The sequence below is a fragment of the Pelophylax lessonae genome (assembly GCF_965119305.1).
Source record: "Pelophylax lessonae genome assembly, chromosome: 1".
Lineage (NCBI taxonomy): Eukaryota > Metazoa > Chordata > Amphibia > Anura > Ranidae > Pelophylax > Pelophylax lessonae.
In genome coordinates, this window is record NC_138768.1 from 1 (window position 1) to 26,021 (window position 26,021).

The 26,021-nt window shown below is 48.5% G+C and overlaps 1 protein-coding gene across 1 annotated transcript in view; it reads left to right on the forward strand.

Moving 5' to 3' along the window:
- Positions 1–6,951: 6,951 nt before the first annotated feature.
- The window catches only part of MRPS26 (mitochondrial ribosomal protein S26), a gene marked incomplete at both ends in the record, with an annotated part of 43,561 nt that continues 24,491 nt past the window's right edge, over positions 6,952–26,021 (forward strand). Inside the window, 2 exons of the mRNA XM_082250393.1 lie at positions 6,952–7,098; positions 8,750–8,873. Coding sequence (XP_082106519.1) covers positions 6,952–7,098; positions 8,750–8,873 — 271 coding nt within the window. The remainder of the gene's footprint in view (positions 7,099–8,749; positions 8,874–26,021) is intronic.

Genomic DNA, 26,021 nt, shown 5'->3' on the forward strand with positions numbered 1-26,021 from the left:
GGATTGTATGGTTGGGGAGGGTATAGGATTGTGTATATGGGATTGTATGGTTGGGGAGGGTATAGGATTGTGTATATGGGATTGTATGGTTGGGGAGGGTATAGGATTGTGTATAGGGGATTGTATGGTTGGGGTGGGTATAGGATTGTGTATATGGGATTGTATGGTTGGGGTGGGTATAGGATTGTGTATATGGGATTGTATGGTTGGGGTGGGTATAGGATTGTGTATATGGGATTGTATGGTTGGGGAGGGTATAGGATTGTGTATATGGGATTGTATGGTTGGGGAGGGTATAGGATTGTGTATATGGGATTGTATGGTTGGGGAGGGTATAGGATTGTGTATATGGGATTGTATGGTTGGGGTGGGTATAGGATTGTGTATATGGGATTGTATGGTTGGGGAGGGTATAGGATTGTGTATATGGGATTGTATGGTTGGGGGAGGGTATAGGATTGTGTATATGGGATTGTATGGTTGGGGAGGGTATAGGATTGTGTATATGGGATTGTATGGTTGGGGTGGGTATAGGATTGTGTATATGGGATTGTATGGTTGGGGTGGGTATAGGATTGTGTATATGGGATTGTATGGTTGGGGTGGGTATAGGATTGTGTATATGGGATTGTATGGTTGGGGTGGGTATAGGATTGTGTATATGGGATTGTATGGTTGGGGAGGGTATAGGATTGTGTATATGGGATTGTATGGTTGGGGTGGGTATAGGATTGTGTATATGGGATTGTATGGTTGGGGAGGGTATAGGATTGTGTATATGGGATTGTATGGTTGGGGTGGGTATAGGAGTGTGTATATGGGATTGTATGGTTGGGGAGGGTATAGGATTGTGTATATGGGATTGTATGGTTGAGGAGGGTATAGGATTGTGTATATGGGATTGTATGGTTGGGGAGGGTATAGGATTGTGTATATGGGATTGTATGATTGGGGTGGGTATAGGATTGTGTATATGGGATTGTATGGTTGGGGTGGGTATAGGATTGTGTATATGGGATTGTATGGTTGGGGTGGGTATAGGATTGTGTATATGGGATTGTATGGTGGGGGAGGGTATAGGATTGTGTATATGGGATTGTATGGTTGGGGTGGGTATAGGATTGTGTATATGGGATTGTATGGTTGGGGAGGGTATAGGATTGTGTATATGGGATTGTATGGTGGGGGAGGGTATAGGATTGTGTATATGGGATTGTATGGTTGGGGAGGGTATAGGATTGTGTATATGGGATTGTATGGTTGGGATGGGTATAGGATTGTGTATATGGGATTGTATGGTGGGGGAGGGTATAGGATTGTGTATAGGGGATTGTATGGTTGGGGAGGGTATAGGATTGTGTATATGGGATTGTATGGTTGGGGAGGGTATAGGATTGTGTATATGGGATTGTATGGTTGGGGAGGGTATAGGATTGTGTATAGGGGATTGTATGGTTGGGGTGGGTATAGGATTGTGTATATGGGATTGTATGGTTGGGGTGTGTATATGGGAGTGTATGGTTGGGGTGGGTATAGGATTGTGTATATGGGATTGTATGGTTGGGGAGGGTATAGGATTGTGTATATGGGATTGTATGGTTGGGGTGGGTATAGGATTGTGTATATGGGATTGTATGGTTGGGGAGGGTATAGGATTGTGTATATGGGATTGTATGGTGGGGGAGGGTATAGGATTGTGTATAGGGGATTGTATGGTTGGGGAGGGTATAGGATTGTGTATATGGGATTGTATGGTTGGGGAGGGTATAGGATTGTGTATAGGGGATTGTATGGTTGGGGTGGGTATAGGATTGTGTATATGGGAGTGTATGGTTGGGGTGGGTATAGGATTGTGTATATGGGATTGTATGGTTGGGGAGGGTATAGGATTGTGTATATGGGATTGTATGGTTGGGGAGGGTATAGGATTGTGTATATGGGATTGTATGGTTGGGGAGGGTATAGGATTGTGTATATGGGATTGTATGGTTGGGGAGGGTATAGGATTGTGTATATGGGATTGTATGGTTGGGGAGGGTATAGGGTTGTGTATATGGGATTGTATGGTTGGGGGGGTATAGGATTGTGTATATGGGATTGTATGGTTGGGGCGTGTAAAGGATTGTGTATATGGGATTGTATTCTTGGGGTGGGTATATAATTGTGTATAGGGGAGTGTATGGTTGGTAAGGGTATAGGATTGTGTATATGGGATTGTATGGTTGGGGAGGGTATAGGATTGTGTATATGGGATTGTATGGTTGGGGAGGGTATAGGGTTGTGTATATGGGATTGTATGGTTGGGGAGGGTATAGGATTGTGTATATGGGATTGTATGGTTGGGGAGGGTATAGGGTTGTGTATATGGGATTGTATGGTTGGGGAGGGTATAGGATTGTGTATATGGGATTGTATGGTTGGGGAGGGTATAGGATTGTGTATATGGGATTGTATGGTTGGGGAGGGTATAGGATTGTGTTTATGGGATTGTATGGTTGGGGTGGGTATAGGATTGTGTATATGGGATTGTATGGTTGGGGTGGGTATAGGATTGTGTATATGGGATTGTATGGTTGGGGTGGGTATAGGATTGTGTATATGGGATTGTATGGTTGGGGGGGTATAGGATTGTGTATATGGGATTGTATGGTTGGGGAGGGTATAGGATTGTGTATATGGGATTGTATGGTTGGGGAGGGTATAGGATTGTGTATATGGGATTGTATGGTTGGGATGGGTATAGGATTGTGTATATGGGATTGTATGGTTTGGGTGGGTATAGGATTGTGTATATGGGATTGTATGGTTGGGATGGGTATAGGATTGTGTATATGGGATTGTATGGTTGGGGTGGGTATAGGATTGTGTATATGGGATTGTATGGTTGGGGAGGGTATAGGATTGTGTATATGGGATTGTATGGTTGGGGTGGGTATAGGATTGTGTATATGGGATTGTATGGTTGGGGAGGGTATAGGATTGTGTATATGGGATTGTATGGTTGGGGAGGGTATAGGATTGTGTATATGGGATTGTATGGTTGGGGAGGGTATAGGATTGTGTATATGGGATTGTATGGTTGGGGTGGGTATAGGATTGTGTATATGGGATTGTATGGTTGGGGTGGGTATAGGATTGTGTATATGGGATTGTATGGTTGGGGTGGGTATAGGATTGTGTATATGGGATTGTATGGTTGGGGTGGGTATAGGATTGTGTATATGGGATTGTATGGTTGGGGAGGGTATAGGATTGTGTATATGGGATTGTATGGTTGGGGAGGGTATAGGATTGTGTATATGGGATTGTATGGTTGGGGAGGGTATAGGATTGTGTATAGGGGATTGTATGGTTGGGGAGGGTATAGGATTGTGTATATGGGATTGTATGGTTGGTAAGGGTATAGGATTGTGTATATGGGATTGTATGGTTGGGGAGGGTATAGGATTGTGTATATGGGATTGTATGGTTGGGGAGGGTATAGGATTGTGTTTATGGGATTGTATGGTTGGGGTGGGTATAGGATTGTGTATATGGGATTGTATGGTTGGGGTGGGTATAGGATTGTGTATATGGGATTGTATGGTTGGGGTGGGTATAGGATTGTGTATATGGGATTGTATGGTTGGGGGGGTATAGGATTGTGTATATGGGATTGTATGGTTGGGGAGGGTATAGGATTGTGTATATGGGATTGTATGGTTGGGGAGGGTATAGGATTGTGTATATGGGATTGTATGGTTGGGATGGGTATAGGATTGTGTATATGGGATTGTATGGTTTGGGTGGGTATAGGATTGTGTATATGGGATTGTATGGTTGGGATGGGTATAGGATTGTGTATATGGGATTGTATGGTTGGGGTGGGTATAGGATTGTGTATATGGGATTGTATGGTTGGGGAGGGTATAGGATTGTGTATATGGGATTGTATGGTTGGGGTGGGTATAGGATTGTGTATATGGGATTGTATGGTTGGGGAGGGTATAGGATTGTGTATATGGGATTGTATGGTTGGGGAGGGTATAGGATTGTGTATATGGGATTGTATGGTTGGGGTGGGTATAGGATTGTGTATATGGGATTGTATGGTTGGGGTGGGTATAGGATTGTGTATATGGGATTGTATGGTTGGGGTGGGTATAGGATTGTGTATATGGGATTGTATGGTTGGGGGGGGTATAGGATTGTGTATATGGGATTGTATGGTTGGGATGGGTATAGGATTGTGTATATGGGATTGTATGGTTTGGGTGGGTATAGGATTGTGTATATGGGATTGTATGGTTGGGATGGGTATAGGATTGTGTATATGGGATTGTATGGTTGGGGAGGGTATAGGATTGTGTATATGGGATTGTATGGTTGGGGTGGGTATAGGATTGTGTATATGGGATTGTATGGTTGGGGTGGGTATAGGATTGTGTATATGGGATTGTATGGTTGGGGTGGGTATAGGATGGTGTAGATGGGATTGTATGGTTGGGGAGGGTATAGGATTGTGTATATGGGATTGTATGGTTGGGGTGGGTATAGGATTGTGTATATGGGATTGTATGGTTGGGGTGGGTATAGGAGTGTGTATATGGGATTGTATGGTTGGGGTGGGTATAGGATTGTGTATATGGGATTGTATGGTTGGGGAGGGTATAGGATTGTGTATATGGGATTGTATGGTTGGGGAGGGTATAGGATTGTGTATATGGGATTGTATGGTTGGGGTGGGTATAGGATTGTGTATATGGGATTGTATGGTTGGGGTGGGTATAGGATTGTGTATATGGGATTGTATGGTTGGGGTGGGTATAGGATTGTGTATATGGGATTGTATGGTTGGGGAGGGTATAGGATTGTGTATATGGGATTGTATGGTTGGGGTGGGTATAGGATTGTGTATATGGGATTGTATGGTTGGGGTGGGTATAGGATTGTGTATATGGGATTGTATGGTTGGGGTGGGTATAGGATTGTGTATATGGGATTGTATGGTTGGGGTGGGTATAGGATTGTGTATATGGGATTGTATGGTTGGGGTGGGTATAGGATTGTGTATATGGGATTGTATGGTTGGGGAGGGTATAGGATTGTGTATATGGGATTGTATGGTTGGGGAGGGTATAGGATTGTGTATATGGGATTGTATGGTTGGGGTGGGTATAGGATTGTGTATATGGGATTGTATGGTTGGGGAGGGTATAGGATTGTGTATATGGGATTGTATGGTTGGGGAGGGTATAGGATGGTGTAGATGGGATTGTATGGTTGGGGAGGGTATAGGATTGTGTAGATGGGATTGTATGGTTGGGGTGGGTATAGGATTGTGTAGATGGGATTGTATGGTTGGGGTGGGTATAGGATTGTGTATATGGGATTGTATGGTTGGGGTGGGTATAGGATTGTGTAGATGGGATTGTATGGTTGGGGTGGGTATAGGATTGTGTATATGGGATTGTATGGTTGGGGAGGGTATAGGATGGTGTAGATGGGATTGTATGGTTGGGGAGGGTATAGGATTGTGTATATGGGATTGTATGGTTGGGGTGGGTATAGGATTGTGTATATGGGATTGTATGGTTGGGGTGGGTATAGGATTGTGTAGATGGGATTTTGGTATGGTTGGGTTTTCTTTACTGTTTTTTTTTTTTTTGTTTTTTATTGGTTGAGCCAGGTGTCTTTTTTTAAACCTGACTAATTAAGTAACTATGAACTATGTTAGCAGTAGAGATGGAGGTCTTGGTGGGAGGAGGAGCAGAGAGATAAAGGCTGGGGGTGGGGATAGTTATAGCTGGAGGTGTCCGGGAGAAGGAGGGGCAGATGGATGAAGATTACAAATGGAGGTCTTGGTGGGAGGCAGAAAAAAAAGATAGACTGGGGGTGAAGATTGTTGGAGATGGATGGGGGGTAAATGAATAAAGAGTTGGGTAAGGTTAGTTGAAGATGGAGGTCTTGGGGGAGGAAGGACAGATAAAGGTTGTGGGGAGGGGATAGCCAGGGATGTGAGTGTTAATGGGAGGGGATAGTCAGGGATGTGAGTGTTCAGGGGAGGGGATAGTCAGGGATGGGAGTGTTCAGGGGAGGGGATAGTCGGGGATGGGAGTGTTCAGGGGAGGGGATAGTCAGGGATGGGAGTGTTCAGGGGAGGGGATAGTCATGTATGTGAGTGTTCAGGGGAGGGGATAGTCAGGGATGTGAGTGTTCAGGGGAGGGGATAGTCAGGGATGTGAGTGTTCAGGGGAGGGGATAGTCAGGGATGTGAGTGTTCAGGGGAGGGGATAGTCAGGGATGTGAGTGTTCAGGGGAGGGCATAGTCAGGGATGTGAGTGTTCAGGGGATGGGAGTGTTCAGGGGAGGGGATAGTCAGGGATGGGAGTGTTCAGGGGATGTGAGTGTTCAGGGGAGGGGATAGTCAGGGATGTGAGTGTTCAGGAGAGGGGATAGTCAGGGATGGGAGTGTTCAGGGGAGGGGATAGTCAGGGATGGGAGTGTTCAGGGGAGGGGATAGTCAGGGATGGGAGTGTTCAGGGGAGGGGATAGTCAGGGATGTGAGTGTTCAGGGGAGGGGATAGTCAGGGATGTGAGTGTTCAGGGGAGGGGATAGTCAGGGATGTGAGTGTTCAGGGGAGGGGATAGTCAGGGATGGGATAGTCAGGGATGTGAGTGTTCAGGGGAGGGGATAGTCAGGGATGTGAGATTTCAGGGGAGGGGATAGTCAGGGATGTGAGTGTTCAGGGGATGGGAGTGTTCAGGGGAGGGGATAGTCAGGGATGGGAGTGTTCAGGGGAGGGGATAGTCAGGGATGGGAGTGTTCAGGGGAGGGGATAGTCAGGGATGGGAGTGTTCAGGGGAGAGGATAGTCAGGGATGGGAGTGTTCAGGGGAGGGGATAGTCAGGGATGGGAGTGTTCAGGGAAGGGGTTACTTCTACTGATTTCTGTCTTGTTTGGTTCTCCAGGTCACATTTCAAGAGAGAATTGTTACAACAACAATATGAGCTGCAAGAAGGGTCTTTGGCTGAACAGCGACATCAGCAGGAAAGGGAGGTGCATGACTCCCTCATGGCCTGGAATCTGGAGGAAAACAAGAAGGCTCTCATCAGAAGGTGAGTGCAGTCAGGAGACCAGTACTCATTTCAGGAAGTGTGGTCAGGTGTCTGGATCACTTTTCAGCAGGGGTGTGGTCTGGAGATCGGATCACTTTTCATCAGGGGTGTGGTCAGGATACCGGATCACTTTTCAGGAGGGATGTGGTCAGGATACCGGATCACATTTCAGGAGGGTTGTGGTCAAGAGCCCGGATCATTTTTCAGGAGGGGTGTGGTCAGGAGACTAGAGATGGGAAGGACTGGGGGTAAAAACTGAAAAAATTGGGGGGGGGGGTGTGGAATATGTTCTTTTACAATGATAAATAGTCTATGACAGGGATTATCAAACTATGGCCCTGCAGTTGTTCAGGAACTACAATTCCCATCATGCCTAGTCATGTATGTGAATGTCAGAGTTTTACAATGCCTTGTGGGATGTGTGGTTCCGCAACAGCTGGAGGGCCGTAGTTCGGGAATCCCCGATCTATGACCTGATATTCACACTATATAACATGAAGACCTTAATGGAGGTTTTCTGAGACTTTATATAAAGTCTTAAATTATTACAAGTTATCTCAGCTGAAGACATCCTGGAATACAATTCAAGTAACACCGTACTTCTCAATGCAGTTCTCAAACAAGAGTAATATGTATTTCTACCACTAGGGGGCAGTGCAGGGGAAAGGCTCCAGTTGTGGGCTCCATCTTGTTGGGTGATTGCTGGGATGTGGCAGATGATGGTTTCTGTCCTCTCTGGCCTTCATTGTCAGGTAAGAGGGTGAATTATGTCTGACAAATGAGTTTCTTTATCACCTGCAAATGATTCCTAGGAATGTTCTCTCCCGTCACAGCACAAGGTTCTGTGGTATCACGGATATTTTTGGGGTTTTATTCAATATGAGATCACACTGATACTTGTGAGAACATTTAATTAATGACAGATAATAGAAAATATAACTAAAATACTTCACCAAAGATGCTGTTTCGGCACGGAGTCACATCTGCTTTCGCTGCGCGGCCAGAGAATCAGAATTGGATGCATAACTGGGACAAAATGACGTCCTTAGGAAGATCGCACATTCCTGAAAGGAGATTGACCGAACCCATCCTGGCATGCCAGAGGGGCCCTAAAGCATGAGAAAACCCATCCCGGCATGCCAGAGGGGCCCTAAAGCATGAGAAAACCCATCCCGGCATGCCAGAGGGGCCCTAAAGGATGACAGAACCCATCCTGGCATGCCAGAGGGGCCCTAAAGGATGACAGAACCCATCCTGGCATGCCAGAGGGGTCCTAAAGACATGAATTATACCTTATGGAATGAAATGATGAGGAATGAAGTAGGAGGAGCTTCTCCCTCCCTCCAGCGTTCTCCTTCCGCACTTTCTGCTTCTGGATGAAGTTTATTTCCTGAATAATCTTCACTCAGAATTCTTTTCTCTAAACCTTTCCATTATAACACAATAATAAAACACATTGATTTCTTTCTCATGGCTTCCAAGTTTTTCATCCTGACATGAGACCAGATCTCTTTTCAGGAGGAGTGCGGTGAGGAGAATGGAGCCCCACCCCCCGGGCGATCCCTCCTCGGTTAGTCCTTCTCAGTATCTAGCCTTCCTGTAATGCTAGTTATGTGATTGGTCATTTCTCTCCCCTCCATGTCTCCTGCAGGTTGGAACGTCTGAAGCTGGAGGAGAAGGCTTCACAACTACAGAGAGAGGAAATAAACCGACTCCACCAGGAGGAGGCGCAGCTGAGCATCCAGGAGAGGGAGGAGGAGGTGGAGAGGCTGCAGGTAACTTCCTGATCCCACCTCTAACTCCACCCACTTCCTTACCTCATGCAGAACATTGATCCCACCTCTCTAACTCCACCTACTTCTCATACAGAACATTGATGCCACCTCTGTAACTCCACCTACTTCTCATACAGAACATTGATCCCACCTCTCTAACTCCACCTACTTCTCATATAGAACATTGATCCCACCTCTCTAACTCCACCCACTTCTCATACAGAACATTGATCCCACCTCTGTAACTCCACCTACTTCTCATACAGAACATTGATCCCACCTCTGTAACTCCACCCACTTCTCATACAGAACATTGATCCCACCTCTGTAACTCCACCCACTTCTTACTTCTACAGAACATTGATCCCACCTCTCTAACTCCACCCACTTCTCATACAGAACATTGATCCCACCTCTGTAACTCCACCTACTTCTCATACAGAACATTGATCCCACCTCTCTAACTCCACCTACTTCTCATACAGAACATTGATCCCACCTCTGTAACTCCACCCACTTCTCATACAGAACATTGATCCCACCTCTGTAACTCCACCCACTTCTTACTTCTACAGAACATTGATCCCACCTCTGTAACTCCACCCACTTCTCATACAGAACATTGATCCCACCTCTGTAACTCCACCCACTTCTCATACAGAACATTGATCCCACCTATGTAACTCCACCCACTTCCTTCTTATAGCTCATGCTCAATGCTCTCACCTCCACCAGATATATATATTATGGCTCAAAGACAAAAAAACAAGCACCATAGCGCTCCCTGTCCATCCACTGACTGGGCCCTGTAGCGCTCCTTGTCCACAGACTGGGCCCCGTAGCGCTCCCAGTCCACAGACGGGGCCCCATAGCGCTCCCTGTCCACAGACGGGGCCCCGTAGCGCTCGCTGTCCACAGACTGGGGCCCCGTAGCGCTCGCTGTCCACAGACTGGGGCCCCGTAGCGCTCGCTGTCCACAGACTGGGGCCCCGTAGCGCTCGCTGTCCACAGACTGGGGCCCCGTAGCGCTCGCTGTCCACAGACTGGGGCCCCGTAGCGCTCGCTGTCCACAGACTGGGGCCCCGTAGCGCTCGCTGTCCACAGACTGGGGCCCCGTAGCGCTCGCTGTCCACAGACTGGGGCCCCGTAGCGCTCGCTGTCCACAGACTGGGGCCCCGTAGCGCTCGCTGTCCACAGACTGGGGCCCCGTAGCGTTCGCTGTCCACAGACTGGGGCCCCGTAGCGCTCGCTGTCCACAGACTGGGGCCCCGTAGCGCTCCCTGTCCACAGACTGGGGCCCCGTAGCGCTCGCTGTCCACAGACGGGGCCCCGTAGCGCTCTCTGTGTGCACATACAATATTAGAACAAGTGATTATAGGCACTGACATGTGATATCCCATCAGTACTTCCACATACAACACCGCCCTCCACATATCCTTATATAATGCTCAGCCAATCCAATGTGTGATAATGACATCACTAGACCCGCCCCATCTGATATCACTAGACCCGCCCCATCTGATATCACTAGACCCGCCCCATCTGACATCACTAGACCCGCCCCATCTGACATCACTAGACCCGCCCCATCTGACATCACTAGGGCCACCCCATCTGACATCACTAGACCCGCCCCATCTGACATCACTAGGGCCACCCCATCTGACATCACTAGGGCCACCCAAAAGCTTCCATCATATAAACAGTCTAGTCTTACATTTTGGGGCAAATATATTCTCTGTTTCAGAGAATCAGACCCAGAAGTCCTGGAACACTTCCTAAGAGCCATGAGTGTCTGGAGGGATTCCCTGGAAGATTCCAGAAGGCAGTTTTCCTGGTTGGTTTTAGGCTCGGATCACATATATGTGATTTGGATGAGTTTTGGAGCCGCATCTGATTCGCATGACTTGTGAACCAAACCGGCTTTCTATGGAGCAAGTTCACATATGTGCGGGCCGCCAGCAGTCCTGTATGTTTTTCAGTCCGGTTCAGGTGCGATTTCGAGTAAAAAATTTGCATCGGACTGCTTTTAAAAAATTGCCATTAGGCCACGGCCGTCCCATATGTGAACCGCGCCTTTGTGTTGGTTGGTGGAACTTCTCTGGAAAGTACAGTAGATTGAGAGGTTGTCCTTTGAGGGGGAATGCTTGCCTGGACTATCCTAGGATGGCTCCATCCAGAAGGTGCCTGCGGGGGAAAGCTCGCCCTCACCCCCTAAAGAAGCATTCCAGAGGCTACAAGCTGCAATTTTGGGTTTATACATTGAAGGGGGGGAGGGGATCTGCAGGAATGAGGCGTTTCCTTTGGGGCCCTGGAAAGATTGCTCTCCTAAAGGGTCATCACACCTGAGCTTGCAGAGGAGAGGTCTCAGCTTCTATTCCAACCTGTTCACCGTTCTCAGGCCAAACCGAGACATCCTGCTAACAAGTTCCTGAAAATCCAAACATTCAGGATGGACTCCACCCAGTTGCCTCACTTCATCAGGCAGCTTCCTGGCATCGGTGGATATGAAGGACACCGCTCTACACATTCTGACCTCACCAACAGATTCTGCGATTCACAGTAAAAGGTCACCATTATCAATTTGTAGGGCTGCTCTTCTGACTATTTACCAAGGATTTAGTCTTTAGTTAGTTCAGGGTTGTTAAGGACTGGGGTATCCCCAGGATCTGGTTGAGTATCTGGACAACTAACTTCTTAAGGAGCAGTGGACTCAGAAGCTGACCTCAAATATCCAACAGATAGTAACGGTCCTAGAGAGGCTCAGCTGGGTACAGAACCTTCAGAAGTCGGCCTTGGTTCCAACTTCATGCCTGCAGTACTTGGGCTCAGTCCTGGGTACAGCTCAGGGAAAAGGACTACTGCTGGAGAAATGCTTTTCTCTTCAGGCTCAGATGGAGTCCCTGAGGTTGCTGTAAAGTCCCTGGATCTGGACATGCATTCAGGTCCTGGGAAAGATGGTGGCCGCCTTCCATGTGGTCCTCTATGCCCATCACTCCAGAGCTTTGCAGCTCAACATCCTGCTGATATGGGAAAAGGTTGGGAGTTCTTGGCTTTGCCTGTGCATCTTATATGGGAGAATGCCGGGAATCCTTGGATCTTCATCCGACTCCCAGGGACCAGAGCAGCTCTGCAATGCTGGAGACAGAACGCCTCTTTCTGATAAATTGGAAGGTTGTAATGACTGATGCCAGCCTGTTAGGAGGGGGAGGTGTTTTGGAGAACCACCCAGTTTAGGGAACGTGGTTGTCAAAGGAACAGAAGTTGCTGATCGACATCCTGGAACTTCGGGTGATGCAACCAGTTCTCCTACACTGGTCTGTCTGTCATAGAGACCAGAAGGAAGGAACGAAAAAAAAACAATGGTGTGCTGACCCTACGGTAAGATCTGATGATGTCTCTTCCCCTTTGGATTTCTGGTTTAAACTCCCGCAGAGCAGGGCCGGATTAAGAGCATCATGGGCTTGGTGCTGAGGATTTTGAAGGGCCTTAAGGGCCGTGCCTTGGCATGCACCCAGAGGAGGAAGGGTGCAGCCATGCATGCCTAATTCAACATGGGATGCTGTCTCTGAAGCCCATAAACACATCCATGCATCGGCAACTGTCCCTCCTTGTCCGGCCTTCGTGCTGTGTGGGGAGGTTCTGAGGGTGCTGCCTGGGGAAGCGAGCATAGAAGCCAGACTTCTGTATTTACAAGTGACAGAAGAGCGGTAACAGTGAATATGGCCAACCCGGGGCCTATATTAAGGTAGGGGCCTGGAGCTGCAGCTCCAATAGCCCCTATGTTAATCTGGCCCTGCCGCAGAGGACATTTAGAGAACACCTCTACTCCGCATTCAACCTAGACTGAGGGTGGGAGAAAGAGGAAGAAAAATGCAGGAGGAGGAGGAGAAACGACATGAACACCTTAAATTTACTGACCTACAATGTAAGAGGAATAAACACGCCAACTAAAAGACATGAGGTACCAGAAGAACTTAGACCAAACTCTGCTAGCATTATATTTTACAAGAGACATCGCACAGGATACAAATGTGAAACTTTATTCAAAATATTATCCAGTCTGGCATTATGGAGACTCCCCATCTAAGAGAGCAAAGGGGGTCGCAATTGGCATGACGAAGGACGTGAGGTTCTCCTTGGAGGAAAGGTTGGTTGACCCAAAAGGACGATGTATTTTTCTGAAGGGACAACTAGAGGAAATGCACTGCACACTGACAAATGTATACCGCCCAAATAAAAATCCCAGAGGATGTTTAAAAAAAAAATACTAATGAAGCTGATGAATTAAAAAAGGTAATTTGATTCTGGCAGGTGACTTTAACTTCTGCATGGATCCAACCTTGGTCAGCACATCGAGTGCACAGTCATCGACTCAGGAGGATGAGGAAAAAGTTTTTCCACTCACAGCTGGTAGACGCATGGAGATTTCCAACATCCTAGGGAGAGGGATTATTCCTTCCACTGCCCTGTGCCCATGATGTACCCAGGATTGGACTATATTGTGATAGAACATAGGTTGATGGAAGAAGTCCTTATTACATCAATAGGAACCATATCTGACCACGCCCCCAATAACCACGAAAATAAAACTTTCAGGACCTCAGAGTGATATAAATACTTAGTAAAAAAGAGCCAAAATAGTGGGACTTTAAATGAGGCATTTTCGATTGAAAAAGGGGGATTTTATTCACAAATCAAAGGAAACATATGTTGACACCATTGAAAATCAATCATATGGATAAAACAAATACAAAAAGACAACATATAGTAAGGTATAAAATTCATATTGAAAAAATAAATATATATTTCAATATAAAATATTGGTTATCAATTCGTAGTCTGTTGGAAATTGAAATAAAACATCTGAGTGATATGTAGGCTTGACGCGTTTCTTGGACCTCCGTCCATTCATCAGGAGCTTTTGGATACAAATAATGTATCTACAAAGAGAAGGGATTTACAAAGTACATTGAAACATTGTTGCATCAGAACATCAAAGGTATGTAAAAAAATATACATTTTCGGAATAGAAAATACCTTGACTGTCTCAAAAGATAACTTGTCAGAGAACAAACCAAAACTGGGAGGGAAAAATTGAGGCACCACGGGCATGGTCTCCCCCCGGGGCTGAGGCACAGATGCTGACCCAGAATAGAGGGGATGATAACAGCCATGGTCAGAACAAGAAGCGGATCTCCAAAATAACAATCCCACAGGTGAGAATAAGGCACATTTGAACCAGAAGGGATCTAAAAATAAATATACATAAGGGGTATTGAATATGGGTCAATCAGAGACTCTGTATATATACATATATACTATATATCCAGGGATGGAGGCAATTGGTTAATACCATGTGTGGCAGACCAGAATTTTGTTTTAATATAAATACTTGGAGGATTAATGAAGAAGTCTGGAAAAAGATAGCAAGAAACATAGAAACATAGAATGTGTCGGCAGATAAGAACCATTTGGCCCATCTAGTCTGCCCAATATATCTGAATCCTATGAATAGTCCCTGGCCCTATCTTATATGAAGGATAGCCTTATGCCTATCCCATGCATGCTTAAACTCCTTCACTGTATTTGCAGCTACCACTTCTGCAGGAAGGTTATTCCATGCATCCACTACTCTCTCAGTAAAGTAATACTTCCTCATATTACTTTTAAACCTTTGCCCCTCTAATTTAAAACTGTGTCCTCTTGTGGTAGTTTTTCTTCTTTTAAATATGCTCTCCTCCTTTACCGAGTTGATTCCCTTTATGTATTTAAAAGTTTCTATCATATCCCCTCTGTCTCTTCTTTCTTCCAAGCTATACATGTTAAGGTCCTTTAACCTTTCCTGGTAAGTTTTTTCCTGCAATCCATGTACTAGTTTAGTAGCTCTTCTCTGAACTCTCTCTAGAGTATCTATATCCTTCTGGAGATATGGCCTCCAGTACTGCGCACAATACTCCAAGTGAGGTCTCACCAGTGTTCTGTACAGCGGCATAAGCACTTCTCTCTTTCTACTGCTTATACCTCTCCCTATACATCCAAGCATTCTGCTGGCATTTCGTGCTGCTCTATTACATTGTCTTCCCACCTTTAAGTCTTCTGAAATAATTACTCCTAAATCCCTTTCCTCAGATACTGAGGTCAGGACTGTGTCAAATATTCTATATTCTGCCCTTGGGTTTTTACCCCCCAGGTGCATTATCTTGCACTTATCCACATTAAATTTCAGTTGCCAGAGTTCTGACCATTCTTCTAGTTTTCCTAAATCCTTTTCCATTTGGCGTTTCCCTCCAGGAACATCAACCCTGTTACATATCTTTGTGTCATCAGCAAAAAGACAAACCTTACCATCGAGGCCTTTTGCAATATCACTTATGAAGATATTAAACAAAATTGGTCCCAGTACAGATCCCTGAGGTACCCCACTGGTAACATGACCTTGTTCTGAATGTTCTCCATTGACTACAACCCTCTGTTGTCTGTCACTCAGCCACTGCCTAATCCACTCAACAATATGGGAGTCCATGCTCAATGACTGCAGTTTATTGATAAGTCTTCTATGTGGGACAGTGTCAAAAGCCTTACTAAAATCTAGATATGCAATGTCTACTGCACCTCCACCGTCTATTATTTTAGTCACCCAGTCAAAAAAGTCTATAAGATTTGTTTGACATGATCTCCCTGAAGTAAACCCATGTTCTTTTTCATCTTGCAATCCATGGGATTTAAGATGTTCCACAATCCTATCCTTTAATAGGGTTTCCATTAATTTGCCTACTATTGATGTCAGACTCACTGTTCTATAGTTGCTCGATTCCTCCCTACTACCTTTCTTGTGAATGGGCACGACATTTGCCAATTTCCAATCTTCCGGGACGACTCCTGTTACTAATGATTGGTTAAATAAATCTGTTAATGGTTTTGCCAGCTCACCACTAAGCTCTTTTAATAATTTTGGGTGTATCTCATCAGGACCCTGTGACTTATTTGTCTTCACTTTAGACAGCAATCTTAGAACGTCTTCCTCTGTAAAGACACATGCATCAAACGATTCATTAGTCATCCTTTCAAGTGGAGGTCCTTTTCCTTCAATACAAAACTCCAGATATTTCCCTCCGAACAAAACCCCGGATATTTCCCTCTGAACAAAACCCCGGATATTTCCCTCTGAACAAAACCCCGGATATTTCCCTCTGAACAAAACCCCGGATATTTCCCTCCGAACAAAACCCCGGATATTTCCCTCCGAACAAAACCCTTGTACAAGTACTACTCTCAATAGGCTCTAGGAAAGGACGATCAATAGAAATAGACTAATAACCGATATACGTGAGCTAGAACAAAAACATAAAAGAGCATGGAGGCCGAGACACAACAAACTCTGCTATCAAAAAAAAGATAAATTAAAAGAACTAATGGAAGAAGATACCAGACGCACCTTTTTACCAAACTGCAAAGGGGGTAATCCCAAAAAAATGGCTAGATCCAGAAAATCCCACTCTTGGAGAGTGCTTCAAAAGAATCGAATACATATACAACATGGAGTACTTAGGCAGCAGAGACGAAGAACAGACAGAGAGCTTCTCAAATAAATGGAGAAAATGGGCAGACTTCAAAAGGACTAAGAAATACATAGAAGTATGGGTAGATTAGGGGTGCGACAGAGGAGGTAGATAATGGAGAAGTAGGAGAAGACACACAATAAATATGGGGAGGGGGGTGAGGGAGGGATCACAGGCTGGGGGGAGGGGGGGAGAGGGGGAAAATGTGTTACTGTAACCGTTGAAATATAGTCTTGTAAGTTGCAATGTGTTAAAAATTAATAAAATTTATATATAAAAAAAAAAAAAACCACGATACAAATGTTATAAATGGAGTTGCAGTTCAGTGAGTAAAATAAGTTTCTCTTACGTCCTCCGACAGTCGCCGCCCACTTCATATTCATCACCAATGGGGTTATGTCCTTTATTCCGTAGGAGTAGCTAGGCAATAGAATATGTTAGTACAAAGACTTTTAACATATCCCACCCCCAGGGGGTGGTCCCCTCAGTACATAACCCTCCACTTCCTGTATCCAACTCAGTTTCATTTGTCTAGCTGTCAGGAGTAGCTGGAAGTTTCTGTGCTGGGGCACCTTGTCTCAGCTCTCTTTCCTTTCTTTGGATTTTATTTGAGTTTTTTCTCTCTTTCTTGTTAGCTGTTATTTTACCAGCGTTAGTTAGTTCTTCTGATGAAGAGGATCATGCGGGCTGCGTCTCGGGCTGACCCCCCTGGTAGCAGGCTGTGGGTCAGTGGTTTCTCAGCCCGCCATCGAGCGTTTAGTCAGGTATCGCTCCTGAGTTATCTGAACGACCCATCCCTGTTCCGTGCAGGGATGCTAGGTGAGGTGGCTACCTCACTGGACGCTGTGCGGTTTCTCAACCCACCTTCTGATGCGTCCTGGATGCGACTCTCCCTGCCTCATGTGCAGCGGTTTGTTCGCCTGTGCGGGTCCCCCACGCCATGTGAGAGGTAAGTGCATTTATGTGGGGACCTGTCAGTCTGGGACTGTGTACCTTGCCCTGTGTTCACACTATTACGTTTTCCCTATCTCTCACATTGCAAGCTGTGGGCTGCAGGAGGGGGGGGCTAGCTGCACTCTGTGTCAGTTTTCTGTTTGTGTGAACGGCTGTGTGCTGTGGGGCTTGAGTTTCTCATGCTTGGGGCACATTACAGCGCCGCTGCGGCGGTTTACCATGTTCCTTTTTTGGGCAGATGGTGTGTTTTACTTCTCCCTCATGGGGTGTGGGAGCGGCGGTTTCTGCGCCAAACGGCGCCATTTTGACTGCGATCGCTCCGGCCGCATGTTTTACATGCATGGCGGCCATTTTCTTGTAGCCTGAGCGCCCGGTATGCCAGCATTTCCTTTCCTTCAGGAGCACCGCAGGCAGCAGCAGCAGCACCGATCTCTCCAGGTTCATTTCTTTTTATTCCCTGTATCCTGCCTTGGTATACTTGTCCCTGTGGGGGTCCCTTGTGTGGGATGCTTAGTGTGAGTGGGCTACGATCGCAGCGCTCTCTTAAAGGGGCGGTCACCCATTATTTTTGCTGCTACAAGGGCATGGATTTTCAGGAATACTAGTTTCCTGCCAATTTAGGGGGAAGCCAGGGGACTGCGGGATTTGGCTGCGATTGTGGCTAGCCTTGCGACTCAGGTGCAAATGCTGGTGGTTGCTCAATCCTCTAAAAGGCCCAGAGTTTTCAATTTCCTCTGTTTCAAGAGGGTGATGGTACTGGGGCTGCTGGGGCAGAGATCTCCTTATCGGGGTCTCGTTCCTCCCGGGACCTTATAGGGTCAGTAATGGAGGCTGAGGTAGAGGGGGTTGATAATTCTCCCCCTGGCTCGTCTGAAGAGCTTGCGCTCATGGATGAATTGGTTGCTTCTATCAAGCAAACTCTGCGTTTGGAGGAGGAAACATGTCCTCCAGCTGCCTTGGCGGCTTATGGGACGCAGAAAAGGCGCATATCATCGCAGATGTTTCCATGCACTGATGATTTTCAGCGCGCTGTGAAAGAACGATGGCGTAATATACGCAAACCTTTTGCTGTACCAAGTAGGTTTAAGCTGCGCTATCCTTTTACGCCCGCTACTGATGTGCGTTGGTGTGTCCCACCTCCGGTGGACCAGGCGTTAGCAGTTTTGAACAAGTCCACTGCGATTCCTGCTGCAGACACCCCGGTGTTCCGGAATGCCACGGACAAGAGGATGGAGTCCTTTGCCCGTCGTACCTATTCTATTATGGGTTCTATGTTGAAAGCTTTATTGCTTCACTTATGGCGGCCCTGGCGGTCGCGAACTGGACGCAGGTGCTTAGGCGTGTCCTGGTGGCTGATTCTGCCCCCCAGGCGACTTTGGATATGGTGGATCAAATCCACCAGGGTGTCATGTATTTGTGTGATGCGGACCTGGATATGGTTCCGTTGGCTGCACGTGTACACAGTGTGGCGGTGTTATCTCGCCGCCTGGTTTGGTTGAAGTGTTGGTCTGTGGATCAATCTTCACGTAAGACCTTGGCCAATCTGCCGTTTGATGGTTCTCGCCTTTTTGGCGAATCCCTGGATGCCCTAATTAAAGGGGTCATGGGGGGTAAGAGCACGCTCTTACCTCAATCCCACTAGACTAAGACGGCTCCTGGAAAACAGAATGCTTTCTTTCGGCCCCCTCAGGGGTCCTTTCGTGCCTTTCGGTCACATTTTGGGACAAGCCGTCCAAGGGTCAAGGCTCCCGCAAGAAGCCGTGGGCAGGTGAGCAAAAGTCCGGCCAATCCGGTTCTGCGGCCCACAACAGTGCGGCCTGAAGGGGCGCCCTCACCCACTTCACAGAAAATCGTTCGATCTGGCCACTAGATCGAGTTTCTCTCTCGGCCGGAGAGCAGATTTTTTCCCTCAAGTCTTCTGTTATCCCCGGAGCGTTTGCGGGACCTGCATCTAGCGGTGCAGGACCTGAGGGCTCAGGGAGTGGTGGTCCCGGTGTCTCATCGGGACAGATTTTGGGGGTTCTGTTCCAATCTGCTCACCGTGCCCAGGAAGGAGGGCGAGGTGCGTCCGATTCTGGACTTGAAGGCGCTGAACCGTCTTGTTCGGGTGCGCAAGTTCCGCATGGAATCCCTGCGGTCGGTGGTGGCTGCCCTGGTTCCGGGGGAGTTCATGGCTTCCATCGACTTGCAAGATGCGTATCTTCACATCCCGATTTTCGAGGGTCACCAGAGGTACCTTCGATTCGCCGTAGCGGAAGATCATTACCGATTTGTGGCGTTGCCTTTCGGTCTCGCCTCGGCTCCAAGGGTGTTCACCAAAGTGCTGGCACCGGTTCTGGCTTTGTTGAGGGCCCAGGGCATTTCGGTTCTGGGGTATCTGGACGATATTCTGGTTCGGTCTGCGACCAGCCAGAGTCTGGAGAAGGATCTGTCCGTCACGTTGCAGACTCTGCAGGAGTTTGGTTGGACGATCAATTTTCCAAAGTCGACATTGTGCCCATCGGTTCGGATTTCTTACCTGGGTATGATTCTGGACTCTGTCCAGGCGTAGGTCTTCCTGCCGGAAGAAAAACTCGCAGCTCTTCAGGAGGCAGTCAGGTCCCTCAGGGACGTTCCATCTTCGTCCATTCGGACGTGCATGCGGTATCTGGGATTGATGGTCTCGGCTTTCGAGGCGATTTCCCTTCGCCCAGTTTCACACACGGGATCTCCAAGCGGAGATATTGTCCAAGTGGGACGGGCGTCCGCAGTCTCTGGATCTCCAGATGTCATTGAGTTCTCAGACCAGAAGGGATCTTCTGTGGTGGCTTCTATCCCCCTCAGTATCGGGGGGCAAGTCTTTTCGTCCCCTTTCGTGGACGGTGATCACCACGGACGCCAGCCTGTCGGGCTGGGGTGGTGTTCTGGGCGTTCTGTCCACCCAGGGTGTTTGGTCGTCGGAGGAATCCTCCCTTCCGATCAACGTTCTGGAACTGCGAGCGATACTCCTCTGTCTTCGTCGTTGGACGGACAATCTTCACGGCTACCCGGTTCGGGTGCAGACGGACAATGCCACGGCGGTGGCTTACATCAATCACCAAGGGGGCACCAGGAGTGCCCGGGCGGCTCGAGAAGTGGCCGCGATTCTGTCTTGGGCCGAGACGCATGTCCCGGCAATATCGGCAGGTCACATTCCGGGGGTGAAATTTTGGCAGGCGGATTATCTGAGCCGTCGAACCCTGGACCAGGGAGAATGGTCCCTTCACCCGGCTGTCTTCCAGATGTTGTGCGCGAGGTGGGGTCTTCCGGAGGTGGACCTGTTCGCGTCTCGTCTGAACTACAAAGTACCACGGTTCGTGGCAAGGACGTGCGATCCTCGGGCAGACGCGTTGGACGCGTTGTTTGCCCCGTGGCATCAGTACCAACTGATGTATGCGTTCCCGCCGATTCAATTGCTGTCCAGGTTCCTTCGCGGAACCGACCACGGTGATTCTTGTGGCACCGGACTGGCCTCGCCGGTCCTGGGACGCAGACCTCGTAAATCTGGCAATCGACGCCCCGTGGCGTCTGCCTCTTCGAGAAGATCTTCTGTCGCAAGGACCGATCTTCCATCCTGCTTTACAGTCGCTGGCCTTGACGGCCTGGCTGTTAAAACCGAGGTCCTGAAGAACAGGGGTCTTTCCCCTGAGTTCATTCACACCTTAATAAATGCGAGGAAGTCTTCCTCGGGGAAGGTTTATTACCGTACTTGGAAGGCGTATTTTGCCTGGTGCGAATCCAGGGGTTTCTCTCCTGACACTTATTCGGTGTCTAGGGTGTTGCCCTTCCTTCAGACGGGTGTTGACCAGCGTCTGGCGCTGGCCACGATCAAGGGTCAGGTGTCTGCTTTGGCCGTTCTTTTTCGACGGCCTGTGGCATCTGATTCTTTGGTTAGCACTTTTGTGCGGGGGGTACGTCATCTGATCCCTCCTAGGAGGGACCCTCTTACCCCTTGGGACTTGAATCTAGTTCTATCAGTATTGCAGCGTGCTCCTTTTGAAAGGTTCAGGGAGATCTCGCTGTCTTTGTTATCCAAGAAGGTCGCCTTTTTGGTGGCTATCACCTCGACTCGTCGAGTGTCGGGGCTGGCAGCCTTGTCCTGCAAGTCTCCGTGTCTGGTTGTGCATTTGGACAAGGTGGTCTTGCGACCTAACCCTTCTTTTCTTCCAAAAAGGGTTTCGGACTTTCATCTCAATGTGGACATTGTCAAACCTTCGCTTTGCGCGAAGCCGAAGCATCCGACGGAGGTGTTGCTTCACTCCTTGGATGTTGTCCGGGCGATTAGAGTCTATTTCACATCGACTGAGTCTTCTCGCAAGTCGGATGCCTTGTTTGTCCTTCCGGGAGGTCCTCGGAAGGGCATGGCGGCGTCGGCTTCTACAATCGCCAAATGGATCAGACGGACCATTGATCAGGCCTATGCTTTGAGGGGGAAAGTTCCCCCTGTACCTGTGAAGGCGCACTCTACCAGATCTCTGAGTACGTCTTGGGCCTGTCGTCATGGGGCCTCTGTGGCCCAGGTGTGTGAGGCGGCGACTTGGTCGACCGTACACACTTTCACGATATTCTACAGAGTAGATGTTCAGGCATCGGCTGATGCTTCCTTTGGCCGCAAGGTTCTTAGTGCGGCAGTTTCCTAGAGCCCTTGTTACGAGTTCTTTGGCTTTTTGGGATTTTTGTTTTTTCCCTGGGTTTTCTTGCTCCTGTTGAGCGAGTATTTTGTTCTTATGCCCAACTGGTTTCCTTCCTTTGGTAAGGTTCCTTTCTCTGATGAGGAGACGGCGTTGCCTTGGGCGCGGCTGTGTTCTTCCCACCCCTCATGTTTACACTGCTTTGGGACATCCCCATTGGTGATGAATATGAAGTAGGCGGCGACTGTCGGAGGACGTAAGAGAAAACGGAATTTTTGTAAAATCTTACCTGTAAAATTCCTTTCTCTGAGTCCTCCGACAGTCGCCGCCCCCGCCCCTCTTTTGGGGTTTTGATGTACTCTCTACTGCTATTCCACTGAAACTGAGTTGGATACAGGAAGTGGAGGGTTATGTACTGAGGGGACCACCCCCTGGGGGTGGGATATGTTAAAAGTCTTTGTACTAACATATTCTATTGCCTAGCTACTCCTACGGAATAAAGGACATAACCCCATTGGTGATGAATATGAAGTGGGCGGCGACTGTCGGAGGACTCAGAGAAAGGAATTTTACAGGTAAGATTTTACAAAAATTCCGTTATTTGATCCCCAACCAACCAACAGTTCTGCCCCCCACAGACTGGATACAGTAGGTGCTCATGTGGTCACAGATTAGTCCTGTCAATGTAAGAAGGTTCTCCTAACGACAACTCGTTATGTGTATAGAGGACACCCGTCCACAGAATCTCTTTCCTCCAATCACAGCTCACCATCATGGGAAGACCAAAGAGCTGTCAGAGGAGGTCAGGGATTGGAGACCGGCACAAGGCTGGAATGGCTACAAGACCATCAGCAAGAAGGTTGGTGAGGAGACAAATGTTCGAGCGATTATTAGCAAATGGAAGAAATACAAAATAACCATCAATGGTCCTCAGTCTGGAGCTCCATGGAAGATTTCTCCTCATGGGGTGAGGATGGTCATGAGAAAAGTGAGGGATCTGCCCAGAACTACATGGGAGGAGCTTGTGAATCATCTCAGGGCAGTTGGGACCGCAGTCACTAAACAAACCATTGTACCCCACCATAGATTGAAATCCTGCAGTGCCTGCAAGGTCCCCCTCCTCAGGAAGGCACATATACAGCCCACCTGAAGTTTGTCAATGAACATCTAAATGATTCAGAGAAGGATTGGGAGAAATGCTGTGATCAGATGAGACCAAAATTTAACTCTTTGGCATTAACTCAACTCATTGTGTTTGAAGGAAGAAAAATGCTGACTATGACACCATCCCCACAGTCACCATCCGGGAGTGTCCATGGTTCCTGGGCTATTCTGTATATAGGCCCCTTCCACCAGGGGTGTCCGTGGTTCCTGGGTTATTCTGGGTCCAGGTCCATTCCGCTCAAAGTGTCTGTGGTTCCTGGGTTATTCTGGGTCCAGGTCCATTCCGCTCGTAGTGTCTGTGGTTCCTGGGTTATTCTGGGTCCAGGTCCATTCCGCTCGTAGTGTCTGTGGTTCCTGGGTTTTCTGGGTCCAGGTCCATTCCGCTCGTAGTGTCTGTGGTTCCTGGGTTTTCTGGGTCCAGGTCCATTCCGCTCGTAGTGTCTGTGGTTCCTGGGTTATTCTGGGTCCAGGTCCATTCCGCTCGTAGTTTCTGTGGTTTCTGGGTCCAGGTCCATTCCGCTCGTAGTGTCTGTGGTTCCTGTGTTTTCTGGGTCCAGGTCCATTCCGCTCGTAGTGTCTCTGGTTTCTGGGTCCAGGCCCATTCCACTTGTAGTGTCTGTGGTTTCTGGGTCCAGGTCCATTCCGCTCGTAGTGTCTGTGGTTCCTGGGTTATTCTGGGTCCAGGTCCATTCCGCTCGTAGTGTCTCTGGTTCCTGGGTTATTCTGGGTCCAGGCCCATTCCACCGTAGTGTCTGTGGTTTCTGGGTCCAGGCCCATTCCGCTCGTAGTGTCTGTGGTTCCTGGGTTATTCTGGGTCCAGGCCCATTCTGCTCGTAGTGTCTGTGGTTTCTGGGTCCAGGCCCATTCCGCTCGTAGTGTCTGTGGTTCCTGGGTTATTCTGGGTCCAGGTCCATTCCGCTCGTAGTGTCTGTGGTTTCTGGGTCCAGGCCCATTCCGCTTGTAGTGTTTGTGGTTCCTGGGTTATTCTGGGTCCAGGTCCATTCCGCTCGTAGTGTCTGTGGTTTCTGGGTCCAGGCCCATTCCACTTGTAGTGTCTGTGGTTCCTGGGTTATTCTGGGTCCAGGTCCATTCCGCTCGTAGTGTCTGTGGTTCCTGGGTTTTCTGGGTCCAGGTCCATTCCGCTCGTAGTGTCTGTGGTTCCTGGGTTTTCTGGGTCCAGGTCCATTCCGCTCGTAGTGTCTGTGGTTCCTGGGTTTTCTGGGTCCAGGTCCATTCCGCTCGTAGTGTCTGTGGTTCCTGGGTTTTCTGGGTCCAGGCCCATTCCGCTCGTAGTGTCTGTGGTTCCTGGGTTTTCTGGGTCCAGGTCCATTCCGCTCGTAGTGTCTGTGGTTCCTGGGTTTTCTGGGTCCAGGTCCATTCCGCTCGTAGTGTCTGTGGTTCCTGTGTTTTCTGGGTCCAGGTCCATTCCGCTCGTAGTGTCTGTGGTTCCTGTGTTTTCTGGGTCCAGGTCCATTCCGCTCGTAGTGTCTGTGGTTTCTGGGTCCAGGCCCATTCCACTTGTAGTGTCTGTGGTTCCTGGGTTATTCTGGGTCCAGGTCCATTCCGCTCGTAGTTTCTGTGGTTTCTGGGTCCAGGTCCATTCCGCTCGTAGTGTCTGTGGTTCCTGGGTTATTCTGGGTCCAGGTCCATTCTGCTCGTAGTGTCTGTGGTTTCTGGGTCCAGGCCCATTCCGCTTGTAGTGTCTGTGGTTCCTGGGTTATTCTGGGTCCAGGTCCATTCCGCTCGTAGTGTCTGTGGTTCCTGGGTTATTCTGGATCCAGGCCCATTCCGCTCGTAGTGTCTGTGGTTTCTGGGTCCAGGCCCATTCCGCTCATAGTGTCTGTGGTTCCTGGGTTATTCTGGGTCCAGGTCCATTCCGCTTGTAGTGTCTGTGGTTCCTGGGTTATTCTGGATCCAGGCCCATTCCGCTCGTAGTGTCTGTGGTTCCTGGGTTATTCTGGATCCAGGCCCATTCCGCTCGTAGTGTCTGTGGTTCCTGGGTTATTCTGGATCCAGGTCCATTCCACTCGTAGTGTCTGTGGTACCTGAGTCATTCTGGGTCCAGGCCCATTCTGCTCGTACTGTCTGTGGTACCTGAGTCATTCTGGATCCAGGCCCATTCCACTCGTAGTGTCTGTGGTTCCTGGGTTATTCTGGATCCAGGTCCATTCCGCTCGTACTGTCTGTGGTACCTGAGTCATTCTGGATCCAGGCCCATTCCACTCGTAGTGTCTGCGGTTCCTGGGTTTTCTGGGTCCAGGTCCATTCCGCTCGTAGTGTCTGTGGTTCCTGGGTTTTCTGGGTCCAGGTCCATTCCGCTCGTAGTGTCTGTGGTTCCTGGGTTTTCTGGGTCCAGGTCCATTCCGCTCGTAGTGTCTGTGGTTCCTGGGTTTTCTGGGTCCAGGCCCATTCCGCTCGTAGTGTCTGTGGTTCCTGGGTTTTCTGGGTCCAGGTCCATTCCGCTCGTAGTGTCTGTGGTTCCTGGGTTTTCTGGGTCCAGGTCCATTCCGCTCGTAGTGTCTGTGGTTCCTGTGTTATTCTGGATCCAGGCCCATTCCGCTCGTAGTGTCTGTGGTTCCTGGGTTATTCTGGATCCAGGTTCATTCCACTCGTAGTGTCTGTGGTACCTGAGTCATTCTGGGTCCAGGCCCATTCTGCTCGTACTGTCTGTGGTACCTGAGTCATTCTGGATCCAGGCCCATTCCACTCGTAGTGTCTGTGGTTCCTGGGTTATTCTGGGTCCAGGTCCATTCCGCTCGTAGTTTCTGTGGTTTCTGGGTCCAGGTCCATTCCGCTCGTAGTGTCTGTGGTTCCTGGGT